Genomic DNA, 17,215 nt, shown 5'->3' on the forward strand with positions numbered 1-17,215 from the left:
TTTCTTAAGACCTGATTTGTAAAAAAAACAAAATAGCATTTCCAAAAACCTGATTTGTAAAAAAAAAAAAAAAATTACAAAAACCTAATTTGAAAAAAAAATAGCATTTCCCAAAACCTAATTTGTAAAAAAAACAGCATTTCTAAAGACCTGATTTGTTAAAAAAAAAAATCTAAAAACCTGACTTGTAAAAAATAGCATTTCCAAAATCCTAATTTGTAAAAACAAAAAATAACATTTCTAAAAACCTGATTTGTAAAAAGAAAAAGCATTTCTAAAAATCTGATTTGCAAAAAGATATATATAGCATTTCCAGAAACCTGATTTGTAAAAAAATACCTTTTCCAAAAACCTAATTTGTAAAAAAAAAGGGCAAAAACCTGATTTATATAAAAAATAGCATTTCCAAAAACCCGATTTGTAAAAAAAAAAAAAAATCATTTCTAAAAACCTGATTTGTACAAAAAAAAAAAATTAAAAAGTCCCTATCCTGTATAAAAAAAAAAATAAATAAATAAAAAATTATGAAACTTGCAACAAACTTTAGCAGCAAGCTGCTAGAATTGGCAGTGGGTTCAAATAAGGCTCGGAAGCCACTGTAGCATGCAGCTCTTCAAGAGTGCAAAATGAAATCGAAATAAAAATAATCAATATTTCCAATTTCTCTTCAGTTTTCTGTACGTTAAATATCACTTTGTACTGGTATGATACGCGGCTTTTTTCCTTTTATCAAAAAAGAAACTCTGAAAAGATTTATAGAGGAGAATTTTCACGATTTTATTTGAATAAGTTGTTTAGGAAATCGTTTTTAAAAATAATGATAAATAATATATATATAATATATATATATATATTTGTTTGTCAAATTCCCAATATAACTTAGCTACATACTTCTAAACTCGTTGGAAAATGACTTCAAAAATATAATTGTTCTTTGAAATTATATAATTTCCAAATATAATTTAGCTACTATATATTTCTCTGTTCGTTGAAAACTACTTCAAAAATATAATTGTTCTTTGAAATTATATAACTTCCAAATATAATTTAGCTACTACATATTTCCAAACTCGTTGGAAAATTACTTCAAAAATATAATTGACCTTTGAGATTATACCATATCGCAACATAATTTTGCTACGTATTTCTCTGTTCGTTGAAAATGACTTCAAAAATATAATTGGTCTTTGAAGTAATATCATTTCTTGATTAATCATTTCCCACAGAACCTTCTCAATCACAATTAACCATTTTGTCGAAACGTCCCCATCGAGCATTACTGCTGATGGTGTGAGCTCAAGTTACACACCTTACCAACTTCTCACCTCTTTCACTCTCAGCCCCTAGAGAACAGCTTACCCTACCCTATGCCCACTTATACTAAAGCGACAATGCCCCAGTTAAGATAACGATACGGGAAACAGACGCGTTTTTGCCTGTGAGGAGAAGTTGCGAAGACTAGAGAAAGGAGTTGATATGGTAATGTCCTATACATCTCATTGTCATATTTGAAACGATTTATGACATGAAGCTGATTTAAGATGGGTAAGTCCTATGTCACATTATATATATATATATATATATATATATATATATATATATATATATATATATATATATATATATATATATATACAACCTTTCACCTGAAATCTGACCCAGAACGGAAAAAGTGACCCAAAATGGAAAACCTTTTTAAACAAGTCAAAAAAAACCCTTCGCCCCCCATACCTCCCTTTCGGCTCATAGAACCTGAATAAATGCCCATCCCATCGGACTCTTCATACAAAACAAATCAACAAAAATAAATATAAAAACGCACTGAAGAGCCATTATTATTTTTGTATATGACAAACGACCCCTTTCGATGACCAAACCGCCTGTAGTAGACAGCGAGTTACATATACATATACATATGTATATGTAAGCGTGGCGCCCTTAGAGAGATATGGAACACTTCGGGTACAGCTCCACGCAGTTCTGCCCTTTCCTCCCGGCCCTCATCGCCTCCAGGTTCTGCGACAGGGGCGCCTGACGGAGGAAGAAGGACACGCTGAATCCGCTGAGGTAGGTGACTAGGGAGTCCAGGAAGCCCCTGCTGACAGCCTGCTGATTGCTCTCGCACAGAAGGCGCTCCCCGCAGTCTGGGCTTTCATCTCTGGGAATTTAGGATGATAATAATAATAATAATAATAATAATAATAATAATAATAATAATAATAATAATAATAATAATAATAGTGGATCTTGTTTGTCCTCCTCCGGGTGACAGTAGGGGAGACGTGACACAGCCACCCACCCCCTACAAACCGGTTTGTCCGCCCCGGGTGGTGCCAGGGTAGGTAGGGGAGACATCCACCCTCCTCCTGCAAACCTGTTTGTCCGCCCCGGGTGGGGCCGGGGTAGGTAGGGGAATGAGAGGGTAGGGAACACGTCCACCCTCCTCCTACAAACCTGCTTGTCCACCATGTGTGGGGGCGGGGTAGGTAGGGGAACAGGAGGGTAGGTAGGGGAGACAGAAGCGCCGTTCTAGCACGCGTAGCGAGTGCTTATGAGCCCGTAATAATAATAATAATAATAATAATAATAATAATAATAATAATAATAATGAAGTCTCCTCATGACATTACGGAGACCTTGTAAGAAAAAACACATCTCTGAACCTTGACCCAGCCTCACAAAAAAAAAAAACCTGACTAACCCATAACCTCCCAGAAAAAACACTGACCTAACCTGACCTTTCACGAAAAAAACTGACCGAGCCCATGATCTCACAGGAAAAAAACACTGACCTAACCTGACCTCTCACAAAAAACTGACACAAAATGTGACCTCACAAAAAAACACTTCTCTGAACCCTGACCTCTTAGGACAAATCTGACCTAACCGTGACCTTACACGAAAACAACCCTGAACCAACCCATGACCTCACACAAAACAAACTGAAAAACACTGACCTATCAACCAGTGACCTCACACACAGAAAACCTGACCTAACCTGTGACCTCACAAAAAACTTCACTGAATCCTGGCCTAACTGGATCTCTCATGAAAAATCTGACCTAACCAATGACCTCACATAAAAAAAAGCAAACCCTGACCCACCAACCCATGACCTCAAACAAAAAAATAAACACAAAAACACTGACCCAACCCATAACCTCACATAAACAAACAAGTAAAAAAATGTGCTGAAGCTTCTTCGGAGCAATCGAGTTTTCTGTACAGCGTATAATGCTGTATGAAACTCTCAGCCACGACCCACGAAACTCTCAGCTGCAGCCCATGAAACTTTCCGCTATGGCCCTGTGGTGGCCTGTGTTCTTGGCACTATAGCGGTGCCAGATGCACAATCATAGGCAACTCTAACCTCAAATAAAATAAAAACTACTGAGGCTAGAGGGCTGCAATTTGGTATACTTGATAAATGCCGGGTGGATGATCAACATACCAATTTGCAGCCCTCTAGCCTCAGCGGTCTTTAAGATCTGAGGGCGGGCAGACAACCAAAAACTGACCTAACCTGACCTCTCTCACCTGTACAGGTAAATCGTGAGCATGTTGAGGACGACCTCGGCCAGGTTGTTAATGTTGTCCCCGAAGAGACCCAACCCGGGGAGCATCGTCTCCCGGCTGTGGGCCGCCGCTGACCCTCCGACGAGCGACGCCACCAGGTCTGACTGGTCCCCGAAGATGGCGTCTGTCAGGACGTCGAATAGAATCACGCCGAAGGCGAGGAAGGCGATGGAGACGATGGACTGGTTGTTGGAAGACAGCCTGAAGGGGCGATAATAATAATAATAATAATAATAATAATAATAATAATAATAATAATAATAATAATAATAATAATAATAATAATAATAATAATAATAAAAAGTCTACTGGGGAATAGAGTCCACTGGAATGTCTGCATGAAATTTGAGTTGGGCTAACTACTTTAATAACAGCAATAACAATAATCGTTATAACAGCGATAACTGTAATGATAACAGCAGTGCAGACTGCTACAATAATAATAATAATAATAATATAATAATAATAATAATAATAATAATAATAATAATAATAATAATAATAATAAGACTCACTGTTTCGCCTCTTCACTGATGAGTCCAAGTAACTTGCCACGGAGCGCATTAATTTTATCTGTGTTGGTCTTTAGAATCACTTTGTACCTGCAAGAACAAAAATTAAAGATATATAAAGTATAATAAGTCTGATTTAGCTCATAACTGTCCAGTCAGTTTCCTAGTTAACTGTCAAAGTGACCGACCAGTTATTTTAAACAAATAGAAAGTATAATAAGGTCTTATTTAACTCATAACTGCTCAGTTAGCTGTCAAATTGACCGACCAGTTATTTTAAACAGATAGAAAGTATAATAAGGTCTTATTTAACTCATAACTGCTCAGTTAGCTGTCAAATTGACCGACCAGTTATTTTAAACAAATAGGAAGTATAATAAGGTCTTATTTAACTCATAACTGCTCAGTCAGTTCTCCACTTAACTGTCAAATTGACCGACCGGTTTTTAAACAAATAGAAAGTATGACGAGCCTAATTTAACTCATAACTGCTCAGTCATGTTCTTCACTTAACTGTCAAATTGACCGACCAGTTATTCTAAAAATTAGACGCTATTAAAATGCTTATTCAACTCATAACTGTCCAGCCAATTCTCCAGTTAACTGTCAAATTGACCGACCAGTTTTTTTTTTTAACCAAATAGAGAGTATGTCGAGCCTAATTTAACTCAGAACTGCTCAGTCAGGTTCTCCAGTTAACTGTCAAAGTGACCGACCGGTTATACTGTATATCACGGTTAGGCTGTACGGTCAAATGGCACCTCCGCAAATAACGGATTTGACCGGAAATTCCGTATGTTCTTTTGTCCATAAGAAATGTATTTGAAAAAAAAAAAAAAAAAAAAAACGTATATTTCTCTCTCTCTCTCCCTTTGACCCCTTCTTAAAAATAAAAATAGAAAAATCAAATAAAAAGTGTAAATAAGTTTATCTAGATGGTGAACAAATACCTCTCTGGAAGTTGCACTGTTGTGGGTAGCAGTTGAGAGAGAGAGAGAGAGAGAGAGAGAGAGAGAGAGAGAGAGAGAGAGAGAGAACTCTAAAACAGTTCCATCTACTTACGGTTCCACCGACAGCCTCGTGACGTCATCCCTGGGATCCCTAGCTGTCCAGAATGAAGCCTCAAAGTCCTGCAAATAAGATATTTAAAGTTTTTAAAGTTGTCCGAGATTATTATTATTATTATTATTATTATTATTATTATTATTACTCCCTGTTACTAGAAGTCCCCGAGTCCCTACAGTTGAGTACATACGACACCGATTTTGTACCACCTATAGGCCTATAGCAAACCTTTCTTTGCACCTAGGCTAATGGAAACTTTGCCTCTACAAATTCTGTATTCATGGCTACCACAAGTTACTTAGTTTGACAGGACAGAGGTTCCTTTGCCCCTAGGCTAATGGAAGCTTTGCCTACACAAATTCTGTATTTGTGACCTGAGCCGAAAGTTCCCCAGTACGTCTGGACAGAGGATGTGCCCGGGCAAGGCACAGACGAGATACCCATCTGCTTGTTGAACAGGCTCGACATCACTGCCAGCAAGCAAAATCAGGAGTTTGTCGTGCTCCTTATCCCTCGTGACAGCTGTACAGGGCAAGATAAGAGCACTCTGATTGCTCTTACTGCTCTTAAGATGGCGCACAGAGCAATCCTAAAACGTGCGTCTAAACGGCATCAAGACGACTCTGCCGCCATTGCGACCGGTCCCTTGACTTGATTGGAAAGAAGATATTCAGGAGGCAAAACATGGAAGCTTGACCTTTTGTCCACAAAGGTACCATCATTAGCAAGAAAACCCCTCAGGTAATTATGAAAAGGGGAAGATTTCCTTAGTCTCAAGAGTGTAGTGAATTGAACCGAACTGAATATAGAATTTAGGCCAAAGGCCAAGTACTGGAACCTATGAGGTCATTCAGTGCTGAAACGGAAATTGACAGTAAAACGTTTGAAAGGTGTAACAGGAGGAAAACCTCAAAGCAGTTGCACTATGAATTGTTAGGAGAGGGTTGAGGAAAGTAAGCTGGAAGAAAGAATATGAATGGAGGTACAGTAAAAGGAATGAAAGGGGTTGCAGCTAGGGGCCGAAGGGACGCTGCAAAGAACCTTAAGTAATGCCTACAGTGCACCGCATGAGGCTACTTCAACCCAGTTCACAGCCTCCTTCGACCTTCAGGGGAGGAAATGGCTTCAAGAGCCATACTCCGAGGGTAAAACAAGCTCCCCTTGGAGGATGCCTTGTCCTCAGAGAAGACAGTGACCTTTATGACCTTATGGGCACAGTGTGACTACCCAGTCTATGGCACCCTACCTCTTGACCTGGCCTCGTTTGTGGACTTCGAGGTAATGACCTGACCTTCTTTGTTTAAGGACGCCATTGCATGCTCGCGTTTGATATTAAGAACTTTTAAAAGAGTTAATATTAAAATTTTCATATGAGTAAAAAAAATTTAAGACAAAATGAATCGCTTTTTATTACATAATTCTATATACTCTTGCTAATTTTAATATTCTTTCTTGACTTTTTAATTATCTGTTGTCATTAACTTTATTAGCCTGTAATTTTCCTAACCTCTATCAGTCTTTATTCTCTAATCTATTACCCCTATTTGTTAAAATCAATAGCTACTGATAATCAGGTGTCTTTCATTACTTATAACATTATATTTCAATGAGTGTGTACATACGTATTTTTCTGTCATTATACTTACCTGTAAGTAGCTATTTTATGTAAGTTTCCCAAGAATCTGGCATACTTGACACACACATACACACACACACACAACATGATTTTAATATGTTGGCAAATTCATGGTATTACCTTGAAACTTATGTGCAAAAGAAGATATTCCCTGTAATAGCTACAAAATCAAACGAACTGGAACGATACCGAACTTTGAACCCAGTTCGCGGCTAACTGGTGTATGCGTGTGCGTGTGCAAATGTGTATGTGTGTGCATGTATGTATGTTGTATGAATACCATGCAAATGTATATCATATACATTCTTACACATCCATATTCTATACCAAGGTCTAAATTTTCTAGACCTTGGTCTTCACAAAGGTCTCTTTAGACCTAAGTCCATCAACCTAACGGCAATTTCCTACACCACGTAGAAGAAGAAGAAGAAGAAGAAGAAGAAGAAGAAGAAGAAGAAGAAGAAGCAATTTTTTCCCGTTAGAACCAAAAAGGAAATCCGCATCTCACTTGTGGTTGAGAATAACTGGCTCCTGACGAAGGGTCCTTCCGGCCATCTGCCCTGAGTACGGAGAGGCACCCGGCCACCCACGCCAATGCTAAAGATGACACCTTCATTCTGGAACGAAAAATGAATAGAAATTGATTATTCTGTGTCTGAAAGAATTATTTTCTTAGTACGTGTTAAGTGATCGCAATCATTTATTGTTCGACGGTCAGTTAAATTGACCAATGGAAACACAATCCTGCTTGTCTCGCTTTCTGATTGGCTGCTGGAGAAGCGGTCAGCTGGGAAAAGAATGACTGGTAAAACGGTGCACCCTGAATTTCCCTTCATAATAATAATAATAATAATAATAATAATAATAATAATAATAATAATAAGAGAAGAGAATAATAATAATAGAGAGAGAGAGAGAGAGAGAGAGAGAGAGAGAGACTTTTCAAATTATTCAGTAGTTATTACTGATAATTTTTCCTCTTCTGATTATTATTACTTATTATTCATTCGCTGATAATAATCAACAAATTTTGTTAATGAATGGATGCATATTCCATTGTTAACTTTGTTACGAAGAAATTATCACAGATAACAGTTAAACATTAAGAAACAAACAAAACATGAATAGCTTTGATAACTAGGAGCAGATCACGATCAGCGTTTGGCATACTTTACACACGCACACACACATGCACACAAACACAAAACATGATTTAAAAATAACTCAAGATATCAAAATGAAACACTTACAATGAAGATGATTATGAATGAAAATTACACGTGATGGAATACTTCCAAATTTTGCAAGCGTTTTGGGAGTAATTTTGTTTCTTGGGCTTAAAATGAAGAGAAATGGCACTGAATATATATAATATATAGATACAGTATATATATATACATACAAGAAAGATAAACAGTTACCTGTACGTTTTAGTTCCTCAAAATCTCCGGACGATCTCAGGTACAACCTCACACCACGGAAGCCACTCGCTGACTGCCTCTAGCAGCTAAGTCTCACCAGTCATCATCGTACCGTTGACTCCTTGCGGTCTGGCGTTTGTGCGTCTGTTTGTGTGCAATCTAATGTGTATGTGTGTGTGCGATTGTAAGTGATTGTTTGTTCCGCCACCCCCGTAAGCCTGGAAGCGCTCGTTCGGTAAGCCCAGGGAAAACAGCTGTGTTTAACGCCGGGATGCCGCTTCGAAATCAGCGGTCTTTCGCGCAGCACCGTTACATTGGCGAATCATCGGCTGCATCAGCAACAGCAGATGGCGGCGGCGTTCGTTGCGAGCAATTGGCGCCTCGTTCACAGATACTTGACTGTGTCTTGCGAATACGGTTCCTCGGTTTGAAGATTTGATTTCTCCGTTTTATCAATAAAATGCGGGTTAGGTTGTAATGGGATATGATAGAATCCTTGCCAGTAATATGTAATGGCGTTGTAATGCAATCCTTGCCATCTTTTTCTTGTTAAGAGCTCTTGCGTTCAGCCCACGGTTCTCGGTTTAAAGACTTGATTTCGCATTTTGTCAATAAGACACGGATGAGTTTGCAATGTAATGTAATGTAATGTGATAGAACACTTGTCAGGAATGTGTAATTGCATTGTAATGCAATCCCAACCGTGTTTTTCTCGTTCACAGCTATTGGGTCGAAGGTTCTCAATCTGAATATCTGATGCGCGAGTTGTATGTTACGTATCAGATTACGACGTTAAGCGTGGATGAGTTCGTAACGTAATGTAATGTAATTTTCCTATCCCCGGTTAGAATTCTGCCTGCGGGAAGAGCTCCTTCTCTTAATTCCAAAATTTGGATCCAAAGTTTTCAATGGAATAAGCCTACGTGTTCAAAAACATCATAATGCACATTAAACCATTTTCCTTCAGTGTTAAAATGAAAGAATTAGGCCTATAACAATGTGAGATCGCCAACTCTTCCATATTTTCCCCCCTGGAATCTGTTACGGTCTCCGTTATATCAATCTGGAGGCTATTGGCGGCTAATAGCTTCGACAGGAGTCTCATGGGAGACTGGTTTTGATGCTTCGCCTCATTGTCGAACCGCAAAACCCGAGTGACCGCATGCTGCGTTCACAAGGTACTCGCTGGAGTCCAGATCTTACTCATTTTCGTAAGCGTGAATAAAATAGTTATTATCTTAAGTCCGGCAGTGGTAAATTGTATGTTTGCGAATACTTTTTAAAAAGTTATTTGTGACTTAATATATATATATTGTGTTTTTCGATTTTGTATTAAATGAAAAGAACTCAGCCCTGAACTCGAACGTCACATAATAATAATAATAATAATAATAATAATAATAATAATAATAATAATAATATGTCTAAAGTGAGCTCTTTAATTTTATTGCTTTATCTTTGTTGGTAAAGCTTTATAGTCCTACGCATACTTTACCATCAAACTTACTATTGTTCATTTATTCAAAATTATATTTCAAAAATTCTCTCTTCTTTCCTCTGTTTATAAGTTCAGGTATGCAAACAACCCTTTTGCTCCTAGGTGAAACCCCCTTTCATTCCTTTTACTGTACCTCCGTTCATATTCTCTTTCTTCCAATTTACTTACCTCAACCCTCCCCTAACAGTTGTTTCATAGTGCAACTGCAAGGTCTCCCTCCTGTTACACCTGTCAAACCTCTTACTCTCAATTTCCCCTTCAGCGCCGAATGACCTTAGAGGTCCCAGCGTTTGGTATTTGGTATAAATTCTATATTCCATTTGTAGGTAGGTTTGGCATCTATATTAAAGGTTACTAAGTAGGATTCCACTAAATTGAATTGAATATATAATTTAGGCCAAGGGCCAAGCGCTGGGGCCTATGAGGTCATTCAGCGCTGAAACGGAAATTGAGAATAAAAGGTTTGACAGGTGTAACAGGAGGAAAACATTACAGTTGCACTACGAATCAATTTTTAGGAGAGGGTTGAGGAAAGTAAGATGGAAGAGAGAGAATATGAACGGAGGTACAGTTAAAGGAATGAAAGCACTTGCAGCAATAGGGGCCTAAGGAAGGCTACAAAGAACCTAAAGTAATGCTTACAGTGTACCGCATGAGGTCACTGACGGGTCTACCCACCGCCCCCCCCTACAGTTGATTCCTCAGAGCAAAAAAAAATCCTAGATAACTTTGAATATAAAGTTATCTTGATAGGCTTTATCAATTACCAGGCCTGGGGTGCTGTCGAAATCTTTACTACACTAATGTGTTAATCCTTATATATATACATATACATATATATTTTAGGTGGCTTGAATTTCCGGCAAACTGTTGATTCTTAAAATTACGGCCAAAAAAAAAAAAATAGCAGGTTTTAGACAACTTTTCGAAACTTACTTACTTAAAACCGCAATGTAGTCAAGATGTTCTGAGGGAATTTCTTTCAAACTCTATAAAAACTAAAGTTTTTAATCTCTGAAACTTGCTTTCAAGAAAAAGTACTTGGAACTATTTTTAATCTGAGGCAATTTATTTCAGTCTCTATAAAAACGTAAGGTATTAATCTGAAACGTGCTTTCAAAAGCACTCGGAACTATATTTTCAGTCCGAGGCAATTTTCTTTCAATCTCTGTAAAAACTTCGTTTTAATCAATGGAACTTGCTTTCAAAAGCACTTGCAAGTATATCTTTAATCTTTGAGGTGTCTATAAAAACTAAAGCTTTTAATCTTTGAAAATTGCTTTCAAATGTACTCAGTATATTTTAATCTGAGGCACTTTTCTTTCAATCTCTATAAAAACTCCAGTTTTTAATAACTTCAAATTGCTTTTAAAAGTACTTCGAAGCAGGTTTTAATATCTCTGCTCTCACAGTGGTCACAATATCAATTAGGAAACTGTAAAAATTATCAACTGCCACTAGGTATCCCAATGTTAATAAATGACTTGGGGTTAATTCTTAGAAATTATCTTTCTACTGGTAGCTTAGAACTCTAGACATTTATTGTCGAATCAATGTTAGCAGAGGATCCGCTAATCAGTTTCCGGACCAGTTTTCGCTTTTGGTTTGCTGGCTAAACCAGTTTCTGGTTAACTGGTTAACGAGATAAGTTCGAACAGCCAAGGGATTAGGAATCTCTCTTAGGTCAACACAGTCATTTTACCGTATGGAAAAGGAAATCTCTTTTAAATGCTTAAAGGTTTAAGTAAAATGAAGTCTTATGGAGAACGGAACAGAATTTTGGCCAGAAAGAATATAAACGGAGGTGCAGTAAAAGGAATTTAAGAAGTTACAGCTAGGAGTCAAAGGGACGCTGCAAAGAACATTAAGTAATGCCTACAGTGCACCATGAGGAAGGCTTTTGTAACGAGGTATACAGAAGTTGGTCAAGTACCTTTTATAGACTTAACAGCCTTTTGGGTATTACCTGAACGTCTGATATTTTTCCAGCTCAATTAATGAGCTCAAAATTTTACTTTGTCAAAATCCATCGTCAGTTTTTAGAACTATTTCGAAAATTTTACCCATTAAAATAATAAACGGTAGTGCAACCCATTATCAGTAACTTCATAATCTTTCACCAAACCCACTAAAATTTCTGCGGGTCAGAAACCTGAAGATTAAGACAAAATTAAACCATTACAGAGAAATCTTTGTATATTACTTATTACAGTGAGAAGTGGCAGTTACAATATTCCACACCGAAGTACTCCATCCACTTACGCTGGGAATAACTGTGCGCTCGTTGACAAGTGTATAAAACACTAGGTAATTCGCTGTCGAATTCATTTCTGCTCAATCACAGGCCTGGAAGAAAAACGGAACTGAAGAGATTGCGTACGTGTGATCTGTAGTTGCCGCAAGCAAGCCTTGAATAATTTCCTTGAATAATTTTATATTAAAAACTTTAAAGTGTCTCCAGCCAAGAGCTCAGTACAGCCAAGAGCTCAGTAAAAGCTTTAAAATTCTATAGCATAAAACAAATGTATTTAAAACTGCTATTAAAAAAAATAAATACTTAAGGGCAAAATTACCTTCGAACACAAATTTGAAAGTTGAATTACGCATTTGTGAACAAAATCTTAAGCTTTTTGCAGTTTCACTGAAATTGGCTTCAGACTCAACAGTTTGCAAATGCTTAGGGGACAAAAATAGAAAAAAAACCAAAAAAAAAAAAATCTATAATAGATTTTTTTTTTGGACGCAAGCCCCTCTATTGACGTACCAGCAGACTACGTCTACTGGTACGCCAATAGCGGAAACCCTCCCCACAACAGGGGCGCCGCCCCTGAAGGGGGAGGACTTAAGCTTGCGAAGGAAGTTGTTACACTAAAACCAGAACGTTTCTCACCTATTTGTCCTGAAGGAAAAATACATTACAGACTGAAGGCTTGGAAATTAGTCAGTACGGGTAGAACAGTGGAGTGTTCTTCCTTTGAAAGTGCGTTCAGAATCCGCAGAAACTCTAAAAACACAACCTGAAAGATATTAAAGATGAGAATCATTACAAATGCAGTATATAGAATTAATTATCCGCTTGCTTGAACGAGTGAAAGGCAGGTTCACTGAAAGCCATGGGATGCTTAATACACAATTATTCTAGCCTTTAATTATAAATAAGTTAAATTTAGCAAAAGCCTAATAGGTCATTCATATGCAGTGCAAGATCAGCTGATGATCAGCAATCTGTTAAATAAATGACAAACAAACGAAAAACGTTGAAAAAGACAGTTGTTCTTACCATCCTGAACCCAAATGAACACTTGTGAACAAGAGCAACCAATTGATACGATACTGGTTACAGACCTTATAAAATCAACTAAGAAACCGCGGCCGATGCAGAAAATAGAATACTCCAACATCGTCCAATTGAACCGGTCGAAAACTCTAGGACCTCAGAAGACAAGGATACTAAAGATTGCCATATGGGTATTTTGGTTTTCGGCGCGACCAACAGATGGCGTTAGTGTATGTATCAGAAACTCCGAGAAATATCAGATCATTATGGCTTGTTGCTTTTATATTGACATAATAATATGTATATATGAATTTATTTATATTTTATAGAAATACAATTCTTAGGCAGTTTGGAAAACAAAGCACACGGGACGTAAGTTACTGACTTAAAGTGTTTACAAGTACCGTACTAAGCATAGCCTAGTTACCTAGTAACACCTGGGGCTGAGTGATGTATGGCGTGGTATATCCGTAGAGTTTATTTTTGCTGTCGTCAGTAATAATATTATTATTTAAGATAAACAGATAATTCCGCATATACACAAACAGTGATAATTCAGCTTCAATATTCAATAGGATACTCAAGTAATTTATTCGTGAGCTTTGAATTATGACATCATATCATTATGATCCGACTGCGTGACTAATCTTCTGAAGCATTTCATTGTATTTTCAACGAAAGCAAAAAGTTTATAGAAATCATTATTATTATTATATTATTGTTGTTGTTGAAATGTTACTTATATAAATGAGAGAGAGAGAGAGAGAGAGAGAGAGAGAGAGAGAGAGAGACAGAGAACAGGGACGACAGCACCAGGCAAAGGAACCTGTCCCGAGAATCCTGGCAGTGGTGTAGCGAGCTAATTGAAGTCCTTATCACGACATTTGTCCCAAGGCATTTCTCTCGATACGCTTCTCGGGGGAGTAAACATCATGAAGACATTAATGCACTTAACGGGGGTCCTCCTCTCGAAGTTTTACGGGTGGAGGTACCACCGGGGGTTAATTAAAGAGAAAGAGAGAGAGAGAGAGAGAGAGAGAGAGAGAGAGAGAGAGAGAGAGAGAGAGAAGGGTATTTGTTGAATGGTTTCATCCCCGTGATCAGAGGTTTATCTCTCCCGATCATGCACTTTTGTTATTTTCTCTCTCTCTCTCTCTCTCTCTCTCTCTTTTTACACCTAGCTACACCCCACGACAGTCTACTAACAACCCGGGAGAGAGAGAGAGAGAGAGAGAGAGAGAGAGAGAGAGAGAGAAAGGAATTTATTGAATAGTTTCATCTCTCAGGACCTTCCTGATTGCACACAAATTTGTAATTCTCTCTCTCTCTCTCTCTCTCTCTCTCTCTCTCTCTCTCTCTGAGAGGCCTCTTGGATTTTTAAGATACACGCCTATGCTGTCCCTTCCCTCGCCCAGTCCAGGTATCAAACGCTGGTACCAGGTTTCATGAACTCCGGGTAGTAAGGCATGCCATGATATCTGCAGAAGAACTGGAATACCAGGGCCTCTGAGTGGACAGAACAGCCTCTGAGTAGACAGAATAGCCTCTAAGTAGATGGAACAGCCTCTGAGTAGACAGAATAGCCTCTAAGTAGATGGAACAGCCTCTGAGTAGACAGAATAGCCTCTAAGTAGATGGAACAGCCTCTGAGTAGATAGAACAGCCACTGAGTAGCTGGAATAGCCTCTGAATACAAAGTGTTTAAAGTGTCCATTCACTGAAAAAAATGTGAACAAAGTGTTTAAAGTGTTCTTTGACTGAGAAAAAAATGTGAACTAAGTGTTTAAAGTGTTTATTCACTGAAAAAAATGTGAAAAAAGTGTTTAAAGTGTTCATTCACTGAAAAAAGTGAACAAAGTGTTTAAAGTGTTCATTGACTGAAAAAAATTGAACTAAGTGTTTAAAGTGTCCATTCACTGAAAAAAAGTGTAGGATAATGTTGCTGAGCAGATAAATTACATACAAGTTAAGCAAGACAAGGAATAAAATTATGTATGGACGGTTCCAGCGAGTGTCACAGCTCATGGTATGCAGGTCATTTTCCCTTCAGCTACTAAAGAGCCATTGTAGCATCTACAGGTACAAAGGACGATGGGTCTGCCCCACTCACTCCCCTCTCATTCTTAATACTCTCTCGTCCAACAGCTGGCCGACTGGTTCTGTTCTATCGCAACCCAAGAAATATTGGAGATGGGTGTTTAAGCTGATGGTATGGATTGATTGATTTTGATTAATTGAGGGTTATCTGGCGTCACAACTACCAGGGTCACCGACGCCGTATATGATGGTATGGATAATGATAATATGGCATCATTAGCCAGAGACCCTGAGATCGATCCCAGCGGGAGGGAACGTTGCCATAACGACTGAGTAAAGTATCTGAAAGGATTAATGTTATTATTATAAATTATTGTTATAATTATTATTATTAATAAAGGCAGTAGTAACAACAAATAGAAAACTATAAATAATGATAATAATAACAAAAATAACAGCCCTTAACAATGAAAAATTTACTAATAATAGTCATAATAACAAAAGCGCTTAAATAATAACCGCAGTCAATAACAACAGGCTTGATAACAACAGCACAACTTCATTAAAAGCGAAACGCGCAGTGAAATTCCGTAGACTTTCCCAAACCGTCAGCTCGACAATACAATACATTTCCCCATTTATTATTTAACGCCGTAAAAAAATGTATTTGAAGGATTGTAGTTCTCTCTCTCTCTCTCTCTCTCTCTATTTTATGCCTCTGTTGACTTAAGCAGCGAATGAGCACACTTGTTTTTCAACTGCCGTGGGTCACACTGTGGCGCTGAGAGAGAGAGAGAGAGAGAGAGAGAGAGAGAGAGAGAGAGAGAGAGAGAGAGAGAGAGAGAGAGATCATTTTGGTAAGCAAGTCATTTGCTCGAACAGATGATACCTTAGTAGCACACGGATACAACTGGCTGAGAGAGAGAGAGAGAGAGAGAGACGGTGTAGAATGACAACATTTGACGAGGAAGATGGAAAATGATATATTATGATTAGATGTAGTGATATGTTTATTAGCCTGAAAGAGACAGGCGTGGATGATATGCTTATTATAGAGTCTCTCTCTCTCTCTCTCTCTCTCTCTCTCTCTCTATCTGTCTCTCTCTCGTGTTAACAACGTCATTTTACACGCATGCGTAGCACCGGTATTACGTAGCTGATTACGGGGCAAATATGTAAAAAAAAGATGAAAATCTCTTAGGTAAAGTATTACACCAATGACATTGCAGAAAATGCGATGGTACCTCTATCAATTCTTCTTCAAATGATCTCTGGTTGCTCTGGAAATCTCTGCTTTAATCAGTGTTCCCTGGCCAATAACTTGCCGTCCTCACGATGAGAAGAGAGTCTTCTGAGATATAAGAGAATAATCGTGGTAAAAATAATTACTATTATCTTCAGGTTTAAACGGGGATGACTTATTCAAATTCCTCTCCCTAACAGAAAATAAAATAATCCACTAAAGAGAGAGAGAGAGAGAGAGAGAGAGAGAGAGAGAGAGAGAGAGAGAGAGTCTCTTCAAAAAGCTCTTCTCTCGTTCATCTCTCCTTGTTCCCGGTCCTCCTACTCTCTTCCTCTCTCTCTCTCACTCTCCTTGATATAGATGTATTTAGAGTTGACAAGACGCAGTGGTTGTCCACAGCGCGCGCACACACTCACGCACACACTACACACTTACACACACACACACACACGTACACACAAGCAGTCAGTCCTATCTCCATCGGCTTACTCTATAAACCAGGTTTCCTTCGCTCCATTTTTTGCATAATTAGATAAAAAACAAAACAGGATGGGGATGGATCTTCGTCAATAGCAATGGGGGAGGAGGATGAGGAGGCTTCAACTAACTATACACGAGCCCTCCTTCTTCTTCTTCTTCTTCCTCTATAACTCTAGACACAAGCCGTGCTTGCTTGCTTTTGCCTGTTTTCCCCCCTCCCTAATATACACCATGGCTTTTGCAAAGCATCTAAAACTACAAGTAATCAATACTGTTCCCTCTCACGGCATTCTTCCTCTCCTCTCTCCTCCTCCCCTTCTTCTTCTTCTTCTTCTTCTTCTTCTCCTCCTCCTCCTCCGTCCCGCTACTCCACGTGGAGTGCGATCGTATTTTGTTTTCGGTGGGCGGGGCCTGGCCCATCCCCGCTCCTGATTGGCCGGCCGGCGGGCCAATGCCGAAGCCTTATTGCG

At 38.4% G+C, this 17,215-nt stretch overlaps 1 protein-coding gene and 1 long non-coding RNA gene across 2 annotated transcripts; both read right to left on the reverse strand.

Moving 5' to 3' along the window:
• Positions 1-1,726: 1,726 nt before the first annotated feature.
• LOC136829960 (uncharacterized) lies at positions 1,727-7,405 on the reverse strand. Its single transcript, XM_067089136.1, has 5 exons — positions 7,298-7,405; positions 5,151-5,218; positions 4,092-4,178; positions 3,538-3,777; positions 1,727-2,158 (listed from the first exon to the last, which is right to left on the reverse strand). Exons 1-5 carry the CDS (start codon positions 7,403-7,405, stop codon positions 1,939-1,941), a joined length of 723 nt encoding a protein of 240 aa, XP_066945237.1. The 3' UTR covers positions 1,727-1,938.
• Positions 7,406-11,891: 4,486 nt separating this feature from the next.
• Positions 11,892-13,114, reverse strand: LOC136829682 (uncharacterized). The gene is made up of 3 exons (XR_010850444.1): positions 12,989-13,114; positions 12,599-12,725; positions 11,892-12,054 (listed from the first exon to the last, which is right to left on the reverse strand). It is a non-coding gene; the product is annotated as an uncharacterized lncRNA (long non-coding RNA).
• Positions 13,115-17,215: the final 4,101 nt, after the last annotated feature.

Source organism: Macrobrachium rosenbergii, chromosome 45 (assembly GCF_040412425.1).
Source record: "Macrobrachium rosenbergii isolate ZJJX-2024 chromosome 45, ASM4041242v1, whole genome shotgun sequence".
NCBI lineage: Eukaryota > Metazoa > Arthropoda > Malacostraca > Decapoda > Palaemonidae > Macrobrachium > Macrobrachium rosenbergii.

Excerpts from the sequence above, each read along its gene's own strand:
- LOC136829960 (XM_067089136.1), bottom strand. The coding sequence starts at position 7,405 with ATGAAGGTGTCATCTTTAGCATTGGCGTGGGTGGCCGGGTGCCTCTCC. Across the intron at positions 4,179-5,150 it reads ACGAGGCTGTCGGTGGAACC|GTACAAAGTGATTCTAAAGA; the intron begins GTAAGTAGATGG and ends TTGTTCTTGCAG. Across the intron at positions 3,778-4,091 it reads ATCAGTGAAGAGGCGAAACA|GCTGTCTTCCAACAACCAGT; the intron begins GTGAGTCTTATT and ends TCGCCCCTTCAG.